Source organism: Drosophila sulfurigaster, chromosome 3, assembly GCF_023558435.1.
Source record: "Drosophila sulfurigaster albostrigata strain 15112-1811.04 chromosome 3, ASM2355843v2, whole genome shotgun sequence".
In the NCBI taxonomy this organism is placed as follows: domain Eukaryota; kingdom Metazoa; phylum Arthropoda; class Insecta; order Diptera; family Drosophilidae; genus Drosophila; species Drosophila sulfurigaster.
The window spans coordinates 43,528,252-43,545,240 of record NC_084883.1 but is presented as its reverse complement, the minus strand read 5'-3'; the positions used below and the strand labels follow the sequence as shown (position 1 = coordinate 43,545,240).

General features: G+C 43.1%; 3 protein-coding genes across 3 annotated transcripts; 1 reads left to right on the top strand and 2 right to left on the bottom strand.

The window, feature by feature from the left end:
- The first annotated feature begins 451 nt into the window (after nucleotides 1-451).
- LOC133842263 (odorant receptor 67b) lies at nucleotides 452-3,247 on the top strand. The gene is made up of 10 exons (XM_062275301.1): nucleotides 452-764; nucleotides 835-934; nucleotides 996-1,134; nucleotides 1,192-1,383; nucleotides 1,448-1,552; nucleotides 1,615-1,783; nucleotides 1,839-1,944; nucleotides 1,996-2,097; nucleotides 2,150-2,305; nucleotides 2,360-3,247. The coding sequence occupies exons 1-10, from the start codon at nucleotides 628-630 to the stop codon at nucleotides 2,414-2,416; spliced, it is 1,263 nt and encodes a 420-aa protein (XP_062131285.1). The 5' UTR covers nucleotides 452-627; the 3' UTR covers nucleotides 2,417-3,247.
- Nucleotides 2,429-5,924, bottom strand: LOC133840093 (laminin subunit gamma-1-like). The gene is made up of 5 exons (XM_062271754.1): nucleotides 5,856-5,924; nucleotides 4,118-5,649; nucleotides 3,665-4,001; nucleotides 3,306-3,606; nucleotides 2,429-3,246 (listed from the first exon to the last, which is right to left on the bottom strand). The coding sequence occupies exons 1-5, from the start codon at nucleotides 5,922-5,924 to the stop codon at nucleotides 3,035-3,037; spliced, it is 2,451 nt and encodes an 816-aa protein (XP_062127738.1). The 3' UTR covers nucleotides 2,429-3,034.
- LOC133842254 (laminin subunit gamma-1) lies at nucleotides 5,626-16,851 on the bottom strand. Its single transcript, XM_062275290.1, has 10 exons — nucleotides 16,754-16,851; nucleotides 13,029-13,433; nucleotides 12,016-12,149; nucleotides 11,827-11,954; nucleotides 11,102-11,716; nucleotides 9,962-10,373; nucleotides 7,313-9,901; nucleotides 6,860-7,196; nucleotides 6,501-6,801; nucleotides 5,626-6,442 (listed from the first exon to the last, which is right to left on the bottom strand). The coding sequence occupies exons 2-10, from the start codon at nucleotides 13,227-13,229 to the stop codon at nucleotides 6,231-6,233; spliced, it is 4,929 nt and encodes a 1,642-aa protein (XP_062131274.1). The 5' UTR covers nucleotides 13,230-13,433; nucleotides 16,754-16,851; the 3' UTR covers nucleotides 5,626-6,230.
- Between the last annotated feature and the right edge of the window lie 138 nt (nucleotides 16,852-16,989).

Genomic DNA, 16,989 nt, shown 5'->3' with positions numbered 1-16,989 from the left:
CTGCCAACTGCGCGCAAATTGGTTGATATGGCGCAAGCCGTTAAATAATTGAATTATTGTGCTACACATATGAGTTAATTTATTAAAATTGTATTTCAATAGTATTGTAAATGAAAGTAATTAATAGTATAATCTATTATATTTTTTTTATGTAATATGCAATGTGAACCCTAATAAAGAAATAAAAAATTAAAAATTACTTTGAAAAATTGTACAATATAAAACTTATTTTCGATTTTATTGGGCTATTGAATTTTTTCTTATAAGCTTAAAATAAATGAAGTTTTGTTTTTTCCCTTAGCTAAAGAATCAGTTTTACTACATTTTCTTTGTCTCTTTAAACTAATTAAATCATTTTTCAGGTAGATTTTACTTGTTTCGAATTTTCCCCTTTCGTTTCCGTTTGTTCCTACATTTTTAATGTTTTCACGTTCCGCCCACAAAATTTTCATAGTTATTTTAGCTTCATTGAACAAGAGTTGCACAATGTCCATAAGCAATAAAGCAATTTACCCAAAAGCAACCGTATAATTTACTACTAATTGAGCCAAGAACCCCCTTAGAAAAAATGCTATAAAAGAATGCATTGGAGCAGCTCCTTCAGCAGTTTCACTTTCGCCCTTCAAAATGCAGAACATACTGGATCAGGAGTTGCAGCTGATTGACGACTTGCCCAAGCCAGGACTCACCTGGGTGGAATACAGCGCCTACGCATTGGGAATTAACGTAGCGCCAAGGAAACGCAGTTCGCGGCCCTGCGGTTTGTGAGTTTTCATAATTAATAATATATATTCGTATATATTTTATTTTATCCTATATTTTTTTATTACATAGTCTACGAGTATTTGCTTTGCTGGTGAATTTAAGTATAATATATAGCCTCATTCAATTCATTATGGAAAATTACACGGTGTCCTTTGAAGCTTATGTAGAGGTCAGTAGAGAGCAAAAGTAAAACAGAATATATTAGTATGATCTCTGTTTTCTTCTCGCAGGCTGTTCTACTTTCGTTTCAGCTTTCGGTGGGATTAGTAAAAATGATGTACTTTCACAATTATATGGATTCCTGTGCGGAACTTGTATACACCACCGAAACAGGCGATGTGCTCAAGAACTTGGGACTGTTTGAATTGGGTGCGTTAAAATGTTTTACCAAGTTAATATTACGTAATTGATTTATATTCTATAAAGATTTACCCAATAAGCGGATATTACGCAAATCACTGGGTTCCATATTATCCAAAAACTGGCAAGATATTGATCGCCAGGTCATGTTCTTTTTCAAGATTGTCTGCATGCCTGTGCTGTACTATACAATGCGACCCTACTTTCAATACGTCTACGATTGTTACATAATACACGACACTTGTGAGATGACTTTAAGTAGGTTTGATTACCATTGACTACAAATATGTTGTTATAATGTTTATGGTACTTTAATCTATAGCTTATCCAGCAATTGTGCCCTTTATAAAGCTGGGCAAATACGAGTTTCCCTCGTATTCCGTTCGTTTTTTCCTGCTGCAGTCTGGACCCTTTTGGTGTTTCTTTGGTAGGGCGCGCACTGGTTCTAATTGAAAATTTCTTTTAATTTAGAACTATTGTCTCCCTTAGCTGTCTTTGGCTTCAACAGTCTGTTTGTTGTGCTCACCAGATACGAGGCGTGTCTTATAAAGATTCTACGTTATTTGGTGCAACACTCTACATGCGATTCGGTGGTTCCCAAGTCTTTAAGAGTGCCTTATTTACGCTGCTGTGCTCGACTCTTTGCACGTATCTCAAGGTAATATTTATAAAAAAGTATTTCATTTACTTTATTTGAATAATAATTCTTACAGACATCATGCCCAAATCGAGAACCTCTTCAAATATATCATTCTCGTTCAATGCGTCATTAGCAGCATCTTGATATGCATGTTGCTTTATAAGATCAGCACTATTATGGTAGGTTAAAAGCTGATTTCTCTGGTCACAGATACTAAATTATTTTTATAGGAAGTGGGCTGGGTTTGGATGGGCATGATTATGGTCTATTTGGTAACTATAACTCTTGAAATCAGTTTGTACAATGTCAATGCGCAAAAAGTGGAAACGCAGGTAAGTATAAAAGTATTTCAATAAAAATTTGAATTCGAAGTGAAATTTGCAGAGCGAGTTACTCTTCTACGATTGGTATAACTGTGCCTGGTATAATGAATCCGAAGACTTTAAGTTCATCATCAAGCTGATGCTGATGTTCTCAAGAAAAACGTTTGTGCTTAGCGTGGGCGGATTTACCAATTTGTCACACAAGTTTCTGGTGCAGGTGAGTTAAAGTGTTAAATTGCTGGAAAAAAATTTAAATTATAATACTTTGCAGGTCTTTCGCACCAGTGGAAATTTCTTTCTACTGTTGAGAAATATGAATAACAAATAAGCATAAATTACATTTATAGATTACAACGTTGGAAAACTTTTATTAATCGTATTTTTAAGGTAAATCGACTTAAACACAGTGAAAATATTGTAATTGGCACATTAAACGTAGATGAAAAATATGTTAATATATGTACGTAATAGAGTAGAATAGTTTTGGGATATATATTTAGAGAAATGCAATTGATTCGGAGAGGATTGCTTGAGGGAATTGTACACGGCACAGTTTTCAATATATAATACAGTCGTCCATGGCTGGCTTGAATTTAAAGCACAATTGGCAGTTAAGAACATTTTGAAGTTGGGCATCATGCTTCGATATAATCAATGATGTATATGACTGATGCATTAAAGCTTAACATTTCTTAGTTTTGTTTATCTTGTTTCTCATTTGTCGTTTTGTTTTTTGTTTTTGTTTCTCTTCTTTTACTAAACACAATATTTCAGCTATAAGACTAAAACTCTATAATTTCATTCAACGGCTAAGGGCTAATTCGATTTGCGATATGCGATTTCCGATTTCGACTTTGATTTGTTCGTCTTCGCCTGGTACTTAGATGTTAATTGAAGTAGTTGGTAGTTGGTAGTGCATTCATTATTTTAATTAGTGTAGATGAGTCTACGGCTCTAGACGATTGCGTCTAAAGCAACCTGCGGGCAGTGCTTCTGATATTTGGCGAATGTTTGCCACCTCGTTCTCCAGATCGATCAGTTCGTCACCATATTTATCGATCAGTTTCTTTTGTATATTGCGCTGTTCTCGATACTTTTCGATGCGTCCCGTTAGATTCACGCGATTGATATCGCTCTCCACCACACTCAGACGATTCTCTGCATTGCAAAATTGAATTAGTGTTTACATTTTTTTACTTCTTCAAAGTTATGCTTACCCAATTTATCCAAATCTGCGGTGTTGATATCCTTGAGGTTCTCCAGCTCATCCTTGATGGCGGACAGCTCGGTGTTGGCCTTTTCAATTTGCTTCTGAGCATCCTGCGTGTTGGCCTTGGCTTGACCCACCTTGCGCTTGGCATCGTCCACCAGATTATCATCTTTGGTTGAATTATCCTCCAGGAGGAAGATGTTCATTTCCGTCAGCTTAACGCGACTATTCAGCTGATCAGCCTCATCGCGCAGCTTACGAGCTGCAACCTTGGTCTCATTGGCCTTGCGACGAATCAACTCTGCATCCTGTGGAATGGTATATGATGTAAGTAATGGGACAATCATCGATATTTCCTTCTCTTACCTTGGATGCTTGTTCGGCATACTTCTCCTGTGCCTCTTGTGCATTGTTCTTGGCCTCATTGGCGTTCTTGTTGGCACCCTCCAGGGCATTGGCCGCCTGGTTGATCAGAGTGCGCGCATGATTAATGTCCTGCTCAATGTTGGGCACCAATTCCATGGCCTGGGCTGCCTTCTCCGAGGAGCGCTGCACATCAGACTGGAAGCCGGCCAGCTTGGTGTATGTGTTGTTGGCCTCCTTGAGCGTGTTGTCGCCTTGTTCCACAGCCTTGGTTGCACGCTCATGTGCTGCCTTGGCACGCGCAAGCAGCTCAATGTCGTCCTTCTTTTGGGTATCGGCGCTGAGGAAAGGAAAATTACGTATACGCATTATTAGTCAACTGTTGTCAACATATTATTCCATATTACAAATGGAATTCAAGTGAAATTTATATAAGGATTTTAAGACTCGACTTACCGTTGAAGCACTACTTGGGCCAGCTTGCTTTCGGTAGCAAATTCGTCGAAGATATTGCCATTGGCGTCGGACAAGTCGTTGATCTGCTTGAGCAGCAAGTCGGCACGTTCGTTGGCCGCAACCGCCTCCTGCTTCAACTTAGCGATGTCAATGTCCGGCTGTGTCTGACGATTGACATCGTTGAGCAGCGTGAGAGCCGCATCGTAGACTTCGTTGGCCTTGCGCAACGCCTCCTTGGAGGTTTGAGCAACGGCGCCCAGCGATTGCTTCACCTGATCGAGTTCGAGTCGCACTTCGGAGCGCAATTCGACGCCCACCTTTTGCTGCAGATCAATGGCATTCTTGGCCAATAGATGTGCCTTTTCTACGGCGTCCTTGGCGTCCTTGGCATTCTTCAGATCGTACTGTGCCTCCGACTCCAAGCGATCGGCAAGAGCGCGTGCATCACGCGATATATCTGAGATTTGCTCGGACTGCTCGCCAAATTCCACGGACTTATTCTTGGCCTTGGCCAGCGCTTGAGTTCCCTCATCATTCAGCAGGTCCAAAGCCTGTTGCAGCTGCTTCTTGGCGTCGTCGATAATATCGTGCAGTTGCGTGTAATTGCTTCGAGCCTTGACAATCTCATCGTTGGCATTCTTCTGCAGAGCATCGGCGCTCTCTAAATGGCCACGCATGCTGTCCAGGCGGTTGTGCAGATCGTTGATGACCTCCACATAGGTCTGTCCCCCTTCACCCGAGCCCGAGCGTGCATCCTGTGCCAAAACGGCAACCTTATCCTGCACAGCGCGCAGCTTGCCCTCAAATTCCTCATCGTTGGTAACAGGAGTGCGAGCGATTTCGTCGAGAGTGGAACTCAAATTTTTCAGCTTGAGGCGATGCACATTGGCCGCATCCTGCACTAGATTGTAGCAGTCGGGACAGTCCACGCAGCCGCGATGACGATCGTATTTGTTCTCCTTGCAACGGTCGCAACGATGTCCCTCGACATTGTCGTTGCATGGACACTGACCCGTTTGATCGCACTGGAAGCCCTGTGAGCCACTCGCATCGCACTCGCATGACTTGCAGCCATCCACGGAGAAGCCAAAGTAGTAGTTCTCACACTGATCACAACGCACACCAACCACACCGGGCTTGCAGTGACACTGTCCAGTGAGTCGATCACAGGTGGAGTTATAGCTGCCCACAGGATCGCACAAACAGTTCTCGCAGCCATTGCCCGAGCGAATGTTAAAGTAACCTGGTTGACACTCGCCACAGTCGCGTCCAATCACATTGGGCTTGCACTGACACTGTCCAGTGACCTGATCGCAACGCGAGATGCTCTTCTCATCCTGCTCGGTGCCAGCAGCATAGCAACTGCAGCGATCACATTTGCCATGCGGCAGCGCCAAAGGATCACCGAAGTGTCCGGGCAGACACTGATCACAGTGCTGGCCAGCGGTATTATGAATACACTTCAGGCATTCGCCGGAAATATGAATAACAAATAAGCATAAATTACATTTATAGATTACAACGTTGGAAAACTTTTATTAATCGTATTTTTAAGGTAAATCGACTTAAACACAGTGAAAATATTGTAATTGGCACATTAAACGTAGATGAAAAATATGTTAATATATGTACGTAATAGAGTAGAATAGTTTTGGGATATATATTTAGAGAAATGCAATTGATTCGGAGAGGATTGCTTGAGGGAATTGTACACGGCACAGTTTTCAATATATAATACAGTCGTCCATGGCTGGCTTGAATTTAAAGCACAATTGGCAGTTAAGAACATTTTGAAGTTGGGCATCATGCTTCGATATAATCAATGATGTATATGACTGATGCATTAAAGCTTAACATTTCTTAGTTTTGTTTATCTTGTTTCTCATTTGTCGTTTTGTTTTTGTTTTTGTTTCTCTTCTTTTACTAAACACAATATTTCAGCTATAAGACTAAAACTCTATAATTTCATTCAACGGCTAAGGGCTAATTCGATTTGCGATATGCGATTTCCGATTTCGACTTTGATTTGTTCGTCTTCGCCTGGTACTTAGATGTTAATTGAAGTAGTTGGTAGTTGGTAGTGCATTCATTATTTTAATTAGTGTAGATGAGTCTACGGCTCTAGACGATTGCGTCTAAAGCAACCTGCGGGCAGTGCTTCTGATATTTGGCGAATGTTTGCCACCTCGTTCTCCAGATCGATCAGTTCGTCACCATATTTATCGATCAGTTTCTTTTGTATATTGCGCTGTTCTCGATACTTTTCGATGCGTCCCGTTAGATTCACGCGATTGATATCGCTCTCCACCACACTCAGACGATTCTCTGCATTGCAAAATTGAATTAGTGTTTACATTTTTTACTTCTTCAAAGTTATGCTTACCCAATTTATCCAAATCTGCGGTGTTGATATCCTTGAGGTTCTCCAGCTCATCCTTGATGGCGGACAGCTCGGTGTTGGCCTTTTCAATTTGCTTCTGAGCATCCTGCGTGTTGGCCTTGGCTTGACCCACCTTGCGCTTGGCATCGTCCACCAGATTATCATCTTTGGTTGAATTATCCTCCAGGAGGAAGATGTTCATTTCCGTCAGCTTAACGCGACTATTCAGCTGATCAGCCTCATCGCGCAGCTTACGAGCTGCAACCTTGGTCTCATTGGCCTTGCGACGAATCAACTCTGCATCCTGTGGAATGGTATATGATGTAAGTAATGGGACAATCATCGATATTTCCTTCTCTTACCTTGGATGCTTGTTCGGCATACTTCTCCTGTGCCTCTTGTGCATTGTTCTTGGCCTCATTGGCGTTCTTGTTGGCACCCTCCAGGGCATTGGCCGCCTGGTTGATCAGAGTGCGCGCATGATTAATGTCCTGCTCAATGTTGGGCACCAATTCCATGGCCTGGGCTGCCTTCTCCGAGGAGCGCTGCACATCAGACTGGAAGCCGGCCAGCTTGGTGTATGTGTTGTTGGCCTCCTTGAGCGTGTTGTCGCCTTGTTCCACAGCCTTGGTTGCACGCTCATGTGCTGCCTTGGCACGCGCAAGCAGCTCAATGTCGTCCTTCTTTTGGGTATCGGCGCTGAGGAAAGGAAAATTACGTATACGCATTATTAGTCAACTGTTGTCAACATATTATTCCATATTACAAATGGAATTCAAGTGAAATTTATATAAGGATTTTAAGACTCGACTTACCGTTGAAGCACTACTTGGGCCAGCTTGCTTTCGGTAGCAAATTCGTCGAAGATATTGCCATTGGCGTCGGACAAGTCGTTGATCTGCTTGAGCAGCAAGTCGGCACGTTCGTTGGCCGCAACCGCCTCCTGCTTCAACTTAGCGATGTCAATGTCCGGCTGTGTCTGACGATTGACATCGTTGAGCAGCGTGAGAGCCGCATCGTAGACTTCGTTGGCCTTGCGCAACGCCTCCTTGGAGGTTTGAGCAACGGCGCCCAGCGATTGCTTCACCTGATCGAGTTCGAGTCGCACTTCGGAGCGCAATTCGACGCCCACCTTTTGCTGCAGATCAATGGCATTCTTGGCCAATAGATGTGCCTTTTCTACGGCGTCCTTGGCGTCCTTGGCATTCTTCAGATCGTACTGTGCCTCCGACTCCAAGCGATCGGCAAGAGCGCGTGCATCACGCGATATATCAGAGATTTGCTCGGACTGCTCGCCAAACTCCACGGACTTATTCTTGGCCTTGGCCAGTGCTTGAGTTCCCTCATCATTCAGCAGATCCAAAGCCTGTTGCAGCTGCTTCTTGGCGTCGTCGATAATATCGTGCAGTTGCGTGTAATTGCTTCGTGCCTTGACAATCTCATCGTTGGCATTCTTCTGCAGAGCATCGGCGCTCTCTAAATGGCCGCGCATGCTGTCCAGGCGGTTGTGCAGATCGTTGATGACCTCCACATAGGTCTGTCCCCCTTCACCCGAGCCCGAGCGTGCATCCTGTGCCAAAACGGCAACCTTATCCTGCACAGCGCGCAGCTTGCCCTCAAATTCCTCATCGTTGGTAACAGGAGTGCGAGCGATTTCGTCGAGAGTGGAACTCAAATTTTTCAGCTTGAGGCGATGCACATTGGCCGCATCCTGCACTAGATTGTAGCAGTCGGGACAGTCCACGCAGCCGCGATGACGATCGTATTTGTTCTCCTTGCAACGGTCGCAACGATGTCCCTCGACATTGTCGTTGCATGGACATTGACCCGTCTGATCGCACTGGAAGCCCTGTGAGCCACTCGCATCGCACTCGCATGACTTGCAGCCATCCACGGAGAAGCCAAAGTAGTAGTTCTCACACTGATCACAACGCACACCAACCACACCGGGCTTGCAGTGACACTGTCCAGTGAGTCGATCACAGGTGGAGTTATAGCTGCCTATAGGATCGCACAAACAGTTCTCGCAACCATTGCCCGAGCGAATGTTAAAGTAACCTGGTTGACACTCGCCACAGTCGCGTCCAATCACATTAGGCTTGCACTGACACTGTCCAGTGACCTGATCGCAACGCGAGATGCTCTTCTCGTCCTGCTCGGTGCCAGCAGCATAGCAACTGCAGCGATCACACTTGCCATGCGGCAGCGCCAAAGGATCACCGAAGTGTCCGGGCAGACACTGATCACAGTGCTGGCCAGCGGTATTATGAATACACTTCAGGCATTCGCCGGTGGTGCGATTGCAGTTGCCCACCGCATTGGGATCCACATTGCCATTGCAGTCGCAGCTCTTGCAGGTCTGAACCTCACCCAGCAAACCAGTTGGATCGCCATAGAAGCCATCGCTGCACTGTTCGCAACGCGAGCCAAAGTAACCCACCGGACACTCGGTACAGATGACGGTATCACCATTGATCTGCAGACAGGCGCCATCGTTGGGGCATGGACAACGCTTGCAGTCGTAGGGAGTGCCGCCCAAGGCGTTGCCATAGTAGCCCTTGGCACACTGATCACAGTTGTCGCCTTGCGTGTTGTGCTGACAGATGCAGCTGCCCGTCTCCGAGTCACAAATGTCCGCATGACCATGACAATCGCAGGGAATGCAAGGCATGAAAGGTCCACCACGTGCCGGACTGTGGCGATAGCGGGGAGCGCAGGACTCGCAGAACTGTCCCAAATAACCCTCTGGGCATGTACACTGCTCAATCCAGGTGGCAGGTTTGCCGGCAGCGCCACGATGCGCCGTTTGCAACTCCACATCATCCAGATTCGCTTCGCCCTGCACAGAGTAGGTAGCCCTGATTTTGATGGCCGTCAGATTGGAGAGTATGGAAAGGAAACCACGAGCCGATTGACTCGGTTGCCACTGATAGTCGTGATGCTCGTGCAGGCGGAACTTGTATTCCTTCACTCCCTGATCTGGGATGCTGTTGCCCTGGGCAAAAATGGGCAGCGACACCTTGCTGCCAGCACCCTCAAGGATAACATCGCTGGCACTGGTGCTGGGTCCCACCTGACCGACCAGTTGCAGCTTGAAGCTCAGATCACGATTGTAAGAGGCACGCTGATCGCCAAGGAAGCGATCGGGCGCCTGGAAGTAGACGTATTCATTGCCTTGAGCCGTGGTACCGATGCTGCGACTGTATTGATTGTACTTGATGTCGACATCGCGACGATTCGGATCAATAGCGGTCCAGCGTTCCTTGTGCTTATTAAAGTTGGAGGTGACAGAGACCACAGAATAACCGGGAGCAGTCTGACACTCGGAGGTGTGGCCATAGCAGAAACAGGGTGTGCAACCGAAGCGATTGCTGCGATCCAGGTTGAAGAAGCCAGGTTTGCACCTAAACAAAAAAAAAAGCCGTAAGAAACTGGGGTGATCTATTGGCAGTTGAGTTGCTTACTCATTGCAGCGTCTGCCCTCGACGTTTTCCTTGCAAAAGCAAATACCCGTCTCTGCATCGCAAGCTGGCGTATTGTCCTGCGAGCCCTGGGCATCACAACCACAGGGTTGGCAACCATGTGGTCCGAACTGGAAGTAGTTGTTGGCACAGCGATCACACTTGTCGCCAGTCACGCCAGGCTTGCACTGACACTTGCCCTGGCTGTTGCACTGCAGCGAACGGGAACCAACGGGATCGCAGCCACAGTTTACACAGTAAGCGTTGTCACGCATATAGAAGTTCTCCTTGCAGTGCTCGCAGTTGGGTCCATCGCGATTGTCGCGACAGTCCAGACAATGACCACCGTGTCCCGTCAAGTTGAACAGATTCGCATCGAAGTAGCATTTGTCCGCAAAGCCGTTACAGTTACAAGCTGTAATCAAATTAGAGTTGGAGTTAAGTAAATAATGAAGTATTAAATTTATTAATAGTGATTGCAGCTAAGTTGCAATTAAATGAGGAACTTGTTTAAAGGGAAATTCTTATCCGATTTACAGTTGATATGATACCAGTGCACCATATCATTGCCACCTATGCGATTTGTGTTCAACGCATAATCGTAGGTCCAGCCATACCCTTTGGCCTGGACAACGAGGTAAAGAAGCTGCAACAAGTTGCACAGACGCAACATGACTGATTGACTGACTTAGCGCGACGATCACAAGCGCTAGCCACAAGTGGCATCTAACGGCAAAGCAGTCTGTCCTTATATAGAGCAAGTCACACTACAGTGGGGCAAATGCTTTGAAAATTAAATGAATCTCTATGCATGGAGTTAATGCTGCATAGCCTCTTAAAATATAATTTGGATTTAAATATAGGAAAGAGATAGGCTGTTCTTAGAACATACTTCTTAATTGTATACACTTTACTTCACTTGCCAATTTAACTAAACATATCTAGAATGAATTAAAAGATAAAAGTCGCTTCATTGAAATGTTTTTTTTTGTTATCAATGAAAACTTATAAAATTAATTGTCACTAGATCTGAAAAATCAAAATGCAAATTTTCTTGCTATATTCTGAATATTTTTCACCACTGTTTTTCACGCACTGTGCAGCGTGCAACCAGTTCTGCAAAGCTGTGTTCTATTTGCTTACCTTTGCACTCGTTGACTTCGGTTGATGTTGCCCTCTTCCACTTGACGTCGTTGTAGAGCGGCAAGCAGCGATCACAGTCGGGTCCATCGGTGTTGTGGCGACACTCGCAGACGAGCGTGCGTTCGCCATGCATTCCTGTACTTGCCACACACTTACTTGCGTGGCCGTTGCACTTGCAACGAGCACCCACTGCAATATCACTGATGGCATAGAAGTAGGATTTCAACACTTGGGAATCGCCAAACAGTTCATCACCAAAGGTGTTCAAACGATCCAGCGTGATTCTAATGTCGGTTGCCGTCACCCAGTCTTGCAATTCGAGACTGCGCTCAAAGTTGATGCCACTTGGGCGACCCTCGAGTGTGGAGAAGGCAATTTCACCATCAATCAAAGGCGAGATGTCGCTGTACTCGCTCGTGCAGAGAGCATGAGCCTCACCCTCGCCTTTGCGAATGGCGCGGGAGTCGGGCAGCGAATAAATATCCCGACAGGTGGCGCTGTAGTACTGATAGGGTATCCAGGGTCCGTGTTCTGAGGTGCGTTTGTAGATCGTAAAGGACTCGGGACGCGGCGAGCGGAAAAGAATGCGCACATAGGTGATATCATACGATTTACCTGAAATAAGAGAAAGTATATAAATAAATAAAAGATATAATAAGATATAATAAAAGAAATAATAATATAAATAATAAGATGAATTTCGATTTTCAGTTATTTGTACTCACGTAAATGCAGCGTGAGATTGACATGGTTGGGATGCTGAATGCCCTCGAACATGGTCTCCGACTGCCACCACGATGGATTCTGTGGATCGTGCAGATCCGTAAGGAATGCGGGACTATGATCACCATAACTAAAATACAGATAAATATTTAAGTAAGCACTACAACAAAGTGTATTATTTGTGACGTTACCTGCAGACGCCGCAGTTCTTGAGATTCGAGTTCATCATCTGCGTGCAAAAGTGATTGTCGCCCTGCTCGCCGCAAGTGTTTGTCGACTCGATTTGCAGTTGATAGGCAGCATTGATGAATTCCGGCAAGCATTTCTGTCGCAAAGAGAAGGCGAGAAAGAGCACATTAAGTATACGTTGCGTAGCGTTAATTGATAAGAGAAAGTAAGAGCATGAAATATGTCTAAGCGTGTGTGTGTGTTTGGGTGTGTTTTCACGCAATTTGTATTCATGTTAATTGAGTCAACAGCGCTCAATTGGTTTGCTTGTCTGCATTTGAATAAAACCGAGAGCAGCGGAACTATTGACCCAGCATACAATTCAATTGTGTGATCACAGACTACTTGTATTGTACTATGATTGATAGAGTGAGTTTTGGGTATTGTGCTACGATTGATAGAGTGATTTGTTGGAATATAGTGTAATTAATAGTTTAACTACTCGTTTTTGTACTCTGGTTGATAAGGTTATTGTATTGCATTGTACAACGTATTTTATTCTGATACAGAAGCTTCTATGATTGATTAAGAGGTATTGATGATTGACAAAGTGATTATTGTATTATAATTGGCAATCTTGTACTGTACTTTGATTGACAGACAGTTAAATATTGTATGATACTTTGATTGAAAATTGTACATTTTGATTGATAGACTACCGAGTCTTGTGATGTGGTTGGTAGAGTGAGTTAGTGCATTGAAATATTATTATCAATCACAGCTATTGTAGTATGATTGATTGGGTATTGTATTCTTATTTGTAAAGTCATTTATTGCATTGTATTATGATTGATAGAGTGACTACTGGTATTGTGCTATGATTGACAATTTTAAAATTGTACTAACACAGAACTTATTAATATTCTTGTATGATTGATAAAGTGATTTATTGTATTGCACTACGATTGACAATCAGATAGTTTGATTGATAGAGTAATTTATTACATTGTACTATGATTGATAGCGTTTTTCTCACCTGCGGTCGGCCATAGGGATCGTAGCACTCCAGAGCAGGCATGAATGTCGTGCCTCGCAACTCGTGTCCTCCCGCTGAGTTGATGGGCTGCCGTTGCACGCCCCATGCCGCCGTTGCACAGTGGCAGAGCAGCATGCCAGCGAGCAGCAGACGCGCCATTGAGGAGGAGCCTAAGCTTAGACTCCGCCTGCTGCGCTTCATCGTGACTTTTGTGGTATCAATGGAGGCTCTTTGTTCTATGCGCACTAGGATGACTCGCAAACACCTCGATCTCTGCGAGCTTGTGTGTAATGTGCCAAGGTGGATTTTATAATTTCTTTTGTTTCTTCTGCTGGGATTTGCAATGTTAGAGCATAATTGCAGTTTTCAGTTAAACGTTGGCTGGTTTCGGAGCGGCTTCACACGCTGCAAAATAAATGGAAAATGCACAAAATATCATTAGCACCAGCATTAGCTAATCCCCCCAAAATATATGCTTGGTATAGAGAACTTTTTAGAACACTTCCAGCACATGTGTTGTCCATATTGTCTGAGCGAGTTATTTCCGTTCAGAGCGTCCAGAGTGTATTATAGTTTTTTTTTGCAAAGGCGTTTTTAATGCCATAACCTGAACAGATTAAATTGGAACAGTGTTGACCAGCTAACATATTTGACAGACTCTTTCTGATGCTAGCAACGCAAATAAAGATTGTAAATCCAATTGAGCTAATTTTATGTTCATGTCATGTAACAAAGCTGGCATAGTTTTAATAGAGTAGTTGAAGAAACCGCAACTATCTGTTAGGGTATTAATTTGGCGGCATTCCAAAGATCACTGTTGATCTTTGCTTGCTTTTAATTAGTTCGTTTGCCGGGCCAAAAAACTGTTCATAAACACAAACTTTACTCAGTTCGTCAATAAGTAAGTTCCGAGATCTGTCTGTGAGTTCATTGAAGCTACAACAACAGCAACAACAACAATGCTGGTATATTGTATAAACAAAACAAAGCAGAAAACCAAAAAGCGAAAAAAAACTGCAAATGAAAATTTCAAATAGGAACAACAAAAATACATAAATAAACACAAACACACAGCCACACACATACTGTAAATGAACTCAAGCATTGCCCACAAAATTTGTGCTTCCGACTACAACTAATGTATATGGTATGTATATGCAGTACTCCCCTCGACATCACCCGATTCTACTCCCCTCTAGCATTGCCTCCTCCCTTGTCAACCAAAAAAAGAAAAAAAAAACAGTACAGCAGTTGCTCTAAGAAAACTTGAAATAATTCCAAGCGATGATTTCATCTACATACTCCGCCATATAGCACACACACACAGACATTGTATCTAGATACATATTTATATGTGTCTGTGTCTGGGGATAAGCGTGTAAACTTTGCAATTATTTAAGAACTTGCCACATGGGTCATGTGTGGAGAATGCTGAGTGCATATCGGTGCTATGTTTGGATGCACTCTGATTATTCTTAGCCAAGGTTAGATTCATTTAAGTCTCTGAATTCAGTTAAGGTTTGCTCAACTAATTAGCGAATATGCACAGTAAATTGTGTCTATTTACTTAGTAAAGCAGATTGAAGAAGATGATATCATAAATACTTATGACAGCACTGTGCCGCTTTTAGCCACACGCTAGATAAGTAGACTGAAATTAGAGCTCTTTTAAAAAAAAATTTGAGCGAAGACGAATCCAACTGCAGGCAAACGAAAAAAGGGAGTTCACAAGAATTTACCAGTTTCCTGTGGTACAATGCAGTTTGAACATGTGACCGAGTGGCAGATTAATACATTCTCAATGAATAATATAACATTTATACTTTATCATGAATGTATTTGTATAATCTGCAAAGTTCTGTCATTTTTGTAATTTTTCTTTAAGTTATTTTGCACACTTTATTTGATTAATTTAATGTCTTATAAATGAGTTTCAAGTGTTCACCAAACGGTTGATTGTTTGCACAAATTTTCTAATTTATTTTTATCAATTTTTGAATATATATATTTAGCTTAGAGGGGTTGCTTCCCAGCAACGAGTACACACACAGTTGAAACTCTTTGTAGACTTAAGAGGATTTTTTATTTGTGTTTTTTTTTTTTTGGTAGTGATCGTTGGCTTATCAGCGACGTCGTCTCCGATTTTAAAACACAGAAACAGAAACTGTTTTATTTCGAAACCGAAATTAAGCACAAGAAATCTTTGGACTGTCGTCGGCGCCACATTTGATACACTTGTGCCTCAGATTTCGAGCTGAGCTGAGCTGGAACCCTTTGGGAATGAGTTCAGCTGAGGCCAAGACACAAACACATACACTTGTCATGTTCTAGAGATATTTAATATTATATATTTTATATTCAAGTCAATATACATGTGTGTAGTTGTGCGTTTATAAGTATGTATGTATATATAGCACGGAATGAACATCCGCTCCATTCAGATTTCAATTGTTGAGCTGCTGCTGCTGCTGCTGAGTTGAGTTGAGTTGCTGCCGCGATACGCGCCTATGAACACGAGTTCCTTTTGCGATAAGAATTTGGGGCTACGAACTAGTGTGTGCATAGTGTGTGCGATATGGTTATGGTATTATATGTTATAGGCTGACCACAAGTTGACTTATGAGCAAACTGAGCAGATACAAAGACGATGGAAGACGACTTTAGCTCACGTTGTGTTTGTGTGTGTGTCTCAGTTTTGTTTGTGCGCTTTGAAACTGCGTTATTGTTTGGCACCTTTTGCTATTTATCTTTATTGAGGCGTTTGTTTTTATCAACTGCTTCACTACACTCACTCACGCACTCGCGCAGGTAGAAGAAAAGCAAACGAAATCACTCAAAAGAAACTGCACACTCGAGACGAGAGCGAACAACGCACGCTCAGATACTTTTTACGAAACTTGGTTGCTGTTGCTTTTGTTTTGGTTTTTGTTGTTACTCGACGCTGCACAGGGCACAACAAATACTGCGTTTATTTATGGCTTATTTTTGTTGTAGATACATTTAGTTTCTCTCGCCGCACACATGCTGCATTTGGAACATATTCCGTGATGCGTTTTCCAAAAACACAATTTTCGTCAGTTTATTTATAGTTTGCATTTGTGGCATGGGAAACCAACTGCTGCAACTGCATTTGCATTTTCATTTGCTTTCAATTTTTTGTTGTTTTTGTTTTATTTTTTGGTTTTCGTATTTTTTTCGATCAAGTACCTTGCACTCACACACATGCACTTCTCACTTTTCTGCTGAATCGGGTTAAAGTTGGCAGTTTATATGGATTCATGTAGTTACGAGTACATTTCATTATTATCGTGCTTTTGCTCGTTGTCGTTGTTTCATTTGATTGTTTTGTTGTAATTGTATCACTAGACTGAAGGCAAGAACCTTTTGAATCAACAGCCATTCACATATGCACACTCACTCCGTAGTCGCACTCACACACACACACACTCTCATCCATGCACTACAAGATACTTTTTTATCTTGAGGTTTTCTTTTTGTCGCCAACAATAAGCAGCCGAAAACGACAATCAAAAAACACACACGAAAAAAAACATTACATACAAATTCGGAAGAGATCCAGAAGAAAACTTCACAGAGTCCACACTCCTCCACACCAGAAATCCACACACACATCCACACGCACACATAGATAGACACACACACACACACACACACAGAGTGGGGAACACAGCACTTTTCAGCGGCTATAACGTAGTCGCACTTACTCCGCACAGAAGACCACAGGCAACCGCTAACGAGGACGTCCAATGCTCAACTGACTCTAGAGGAATGCGGCACGACCGCTCAGCGGTTTCTGTCTCAGTCTCAGTCGCTATCTCCGATTGTTGAGTGAAACTCTCTCTCTCTCTCGCTCTCAGCAAACGAATTGTATCTGTATCTCGACGTTGAGTATCTGTAGTTGAGCGTGATCGTCTGCATGTTGCTCCCAAGCTTCTTAGCT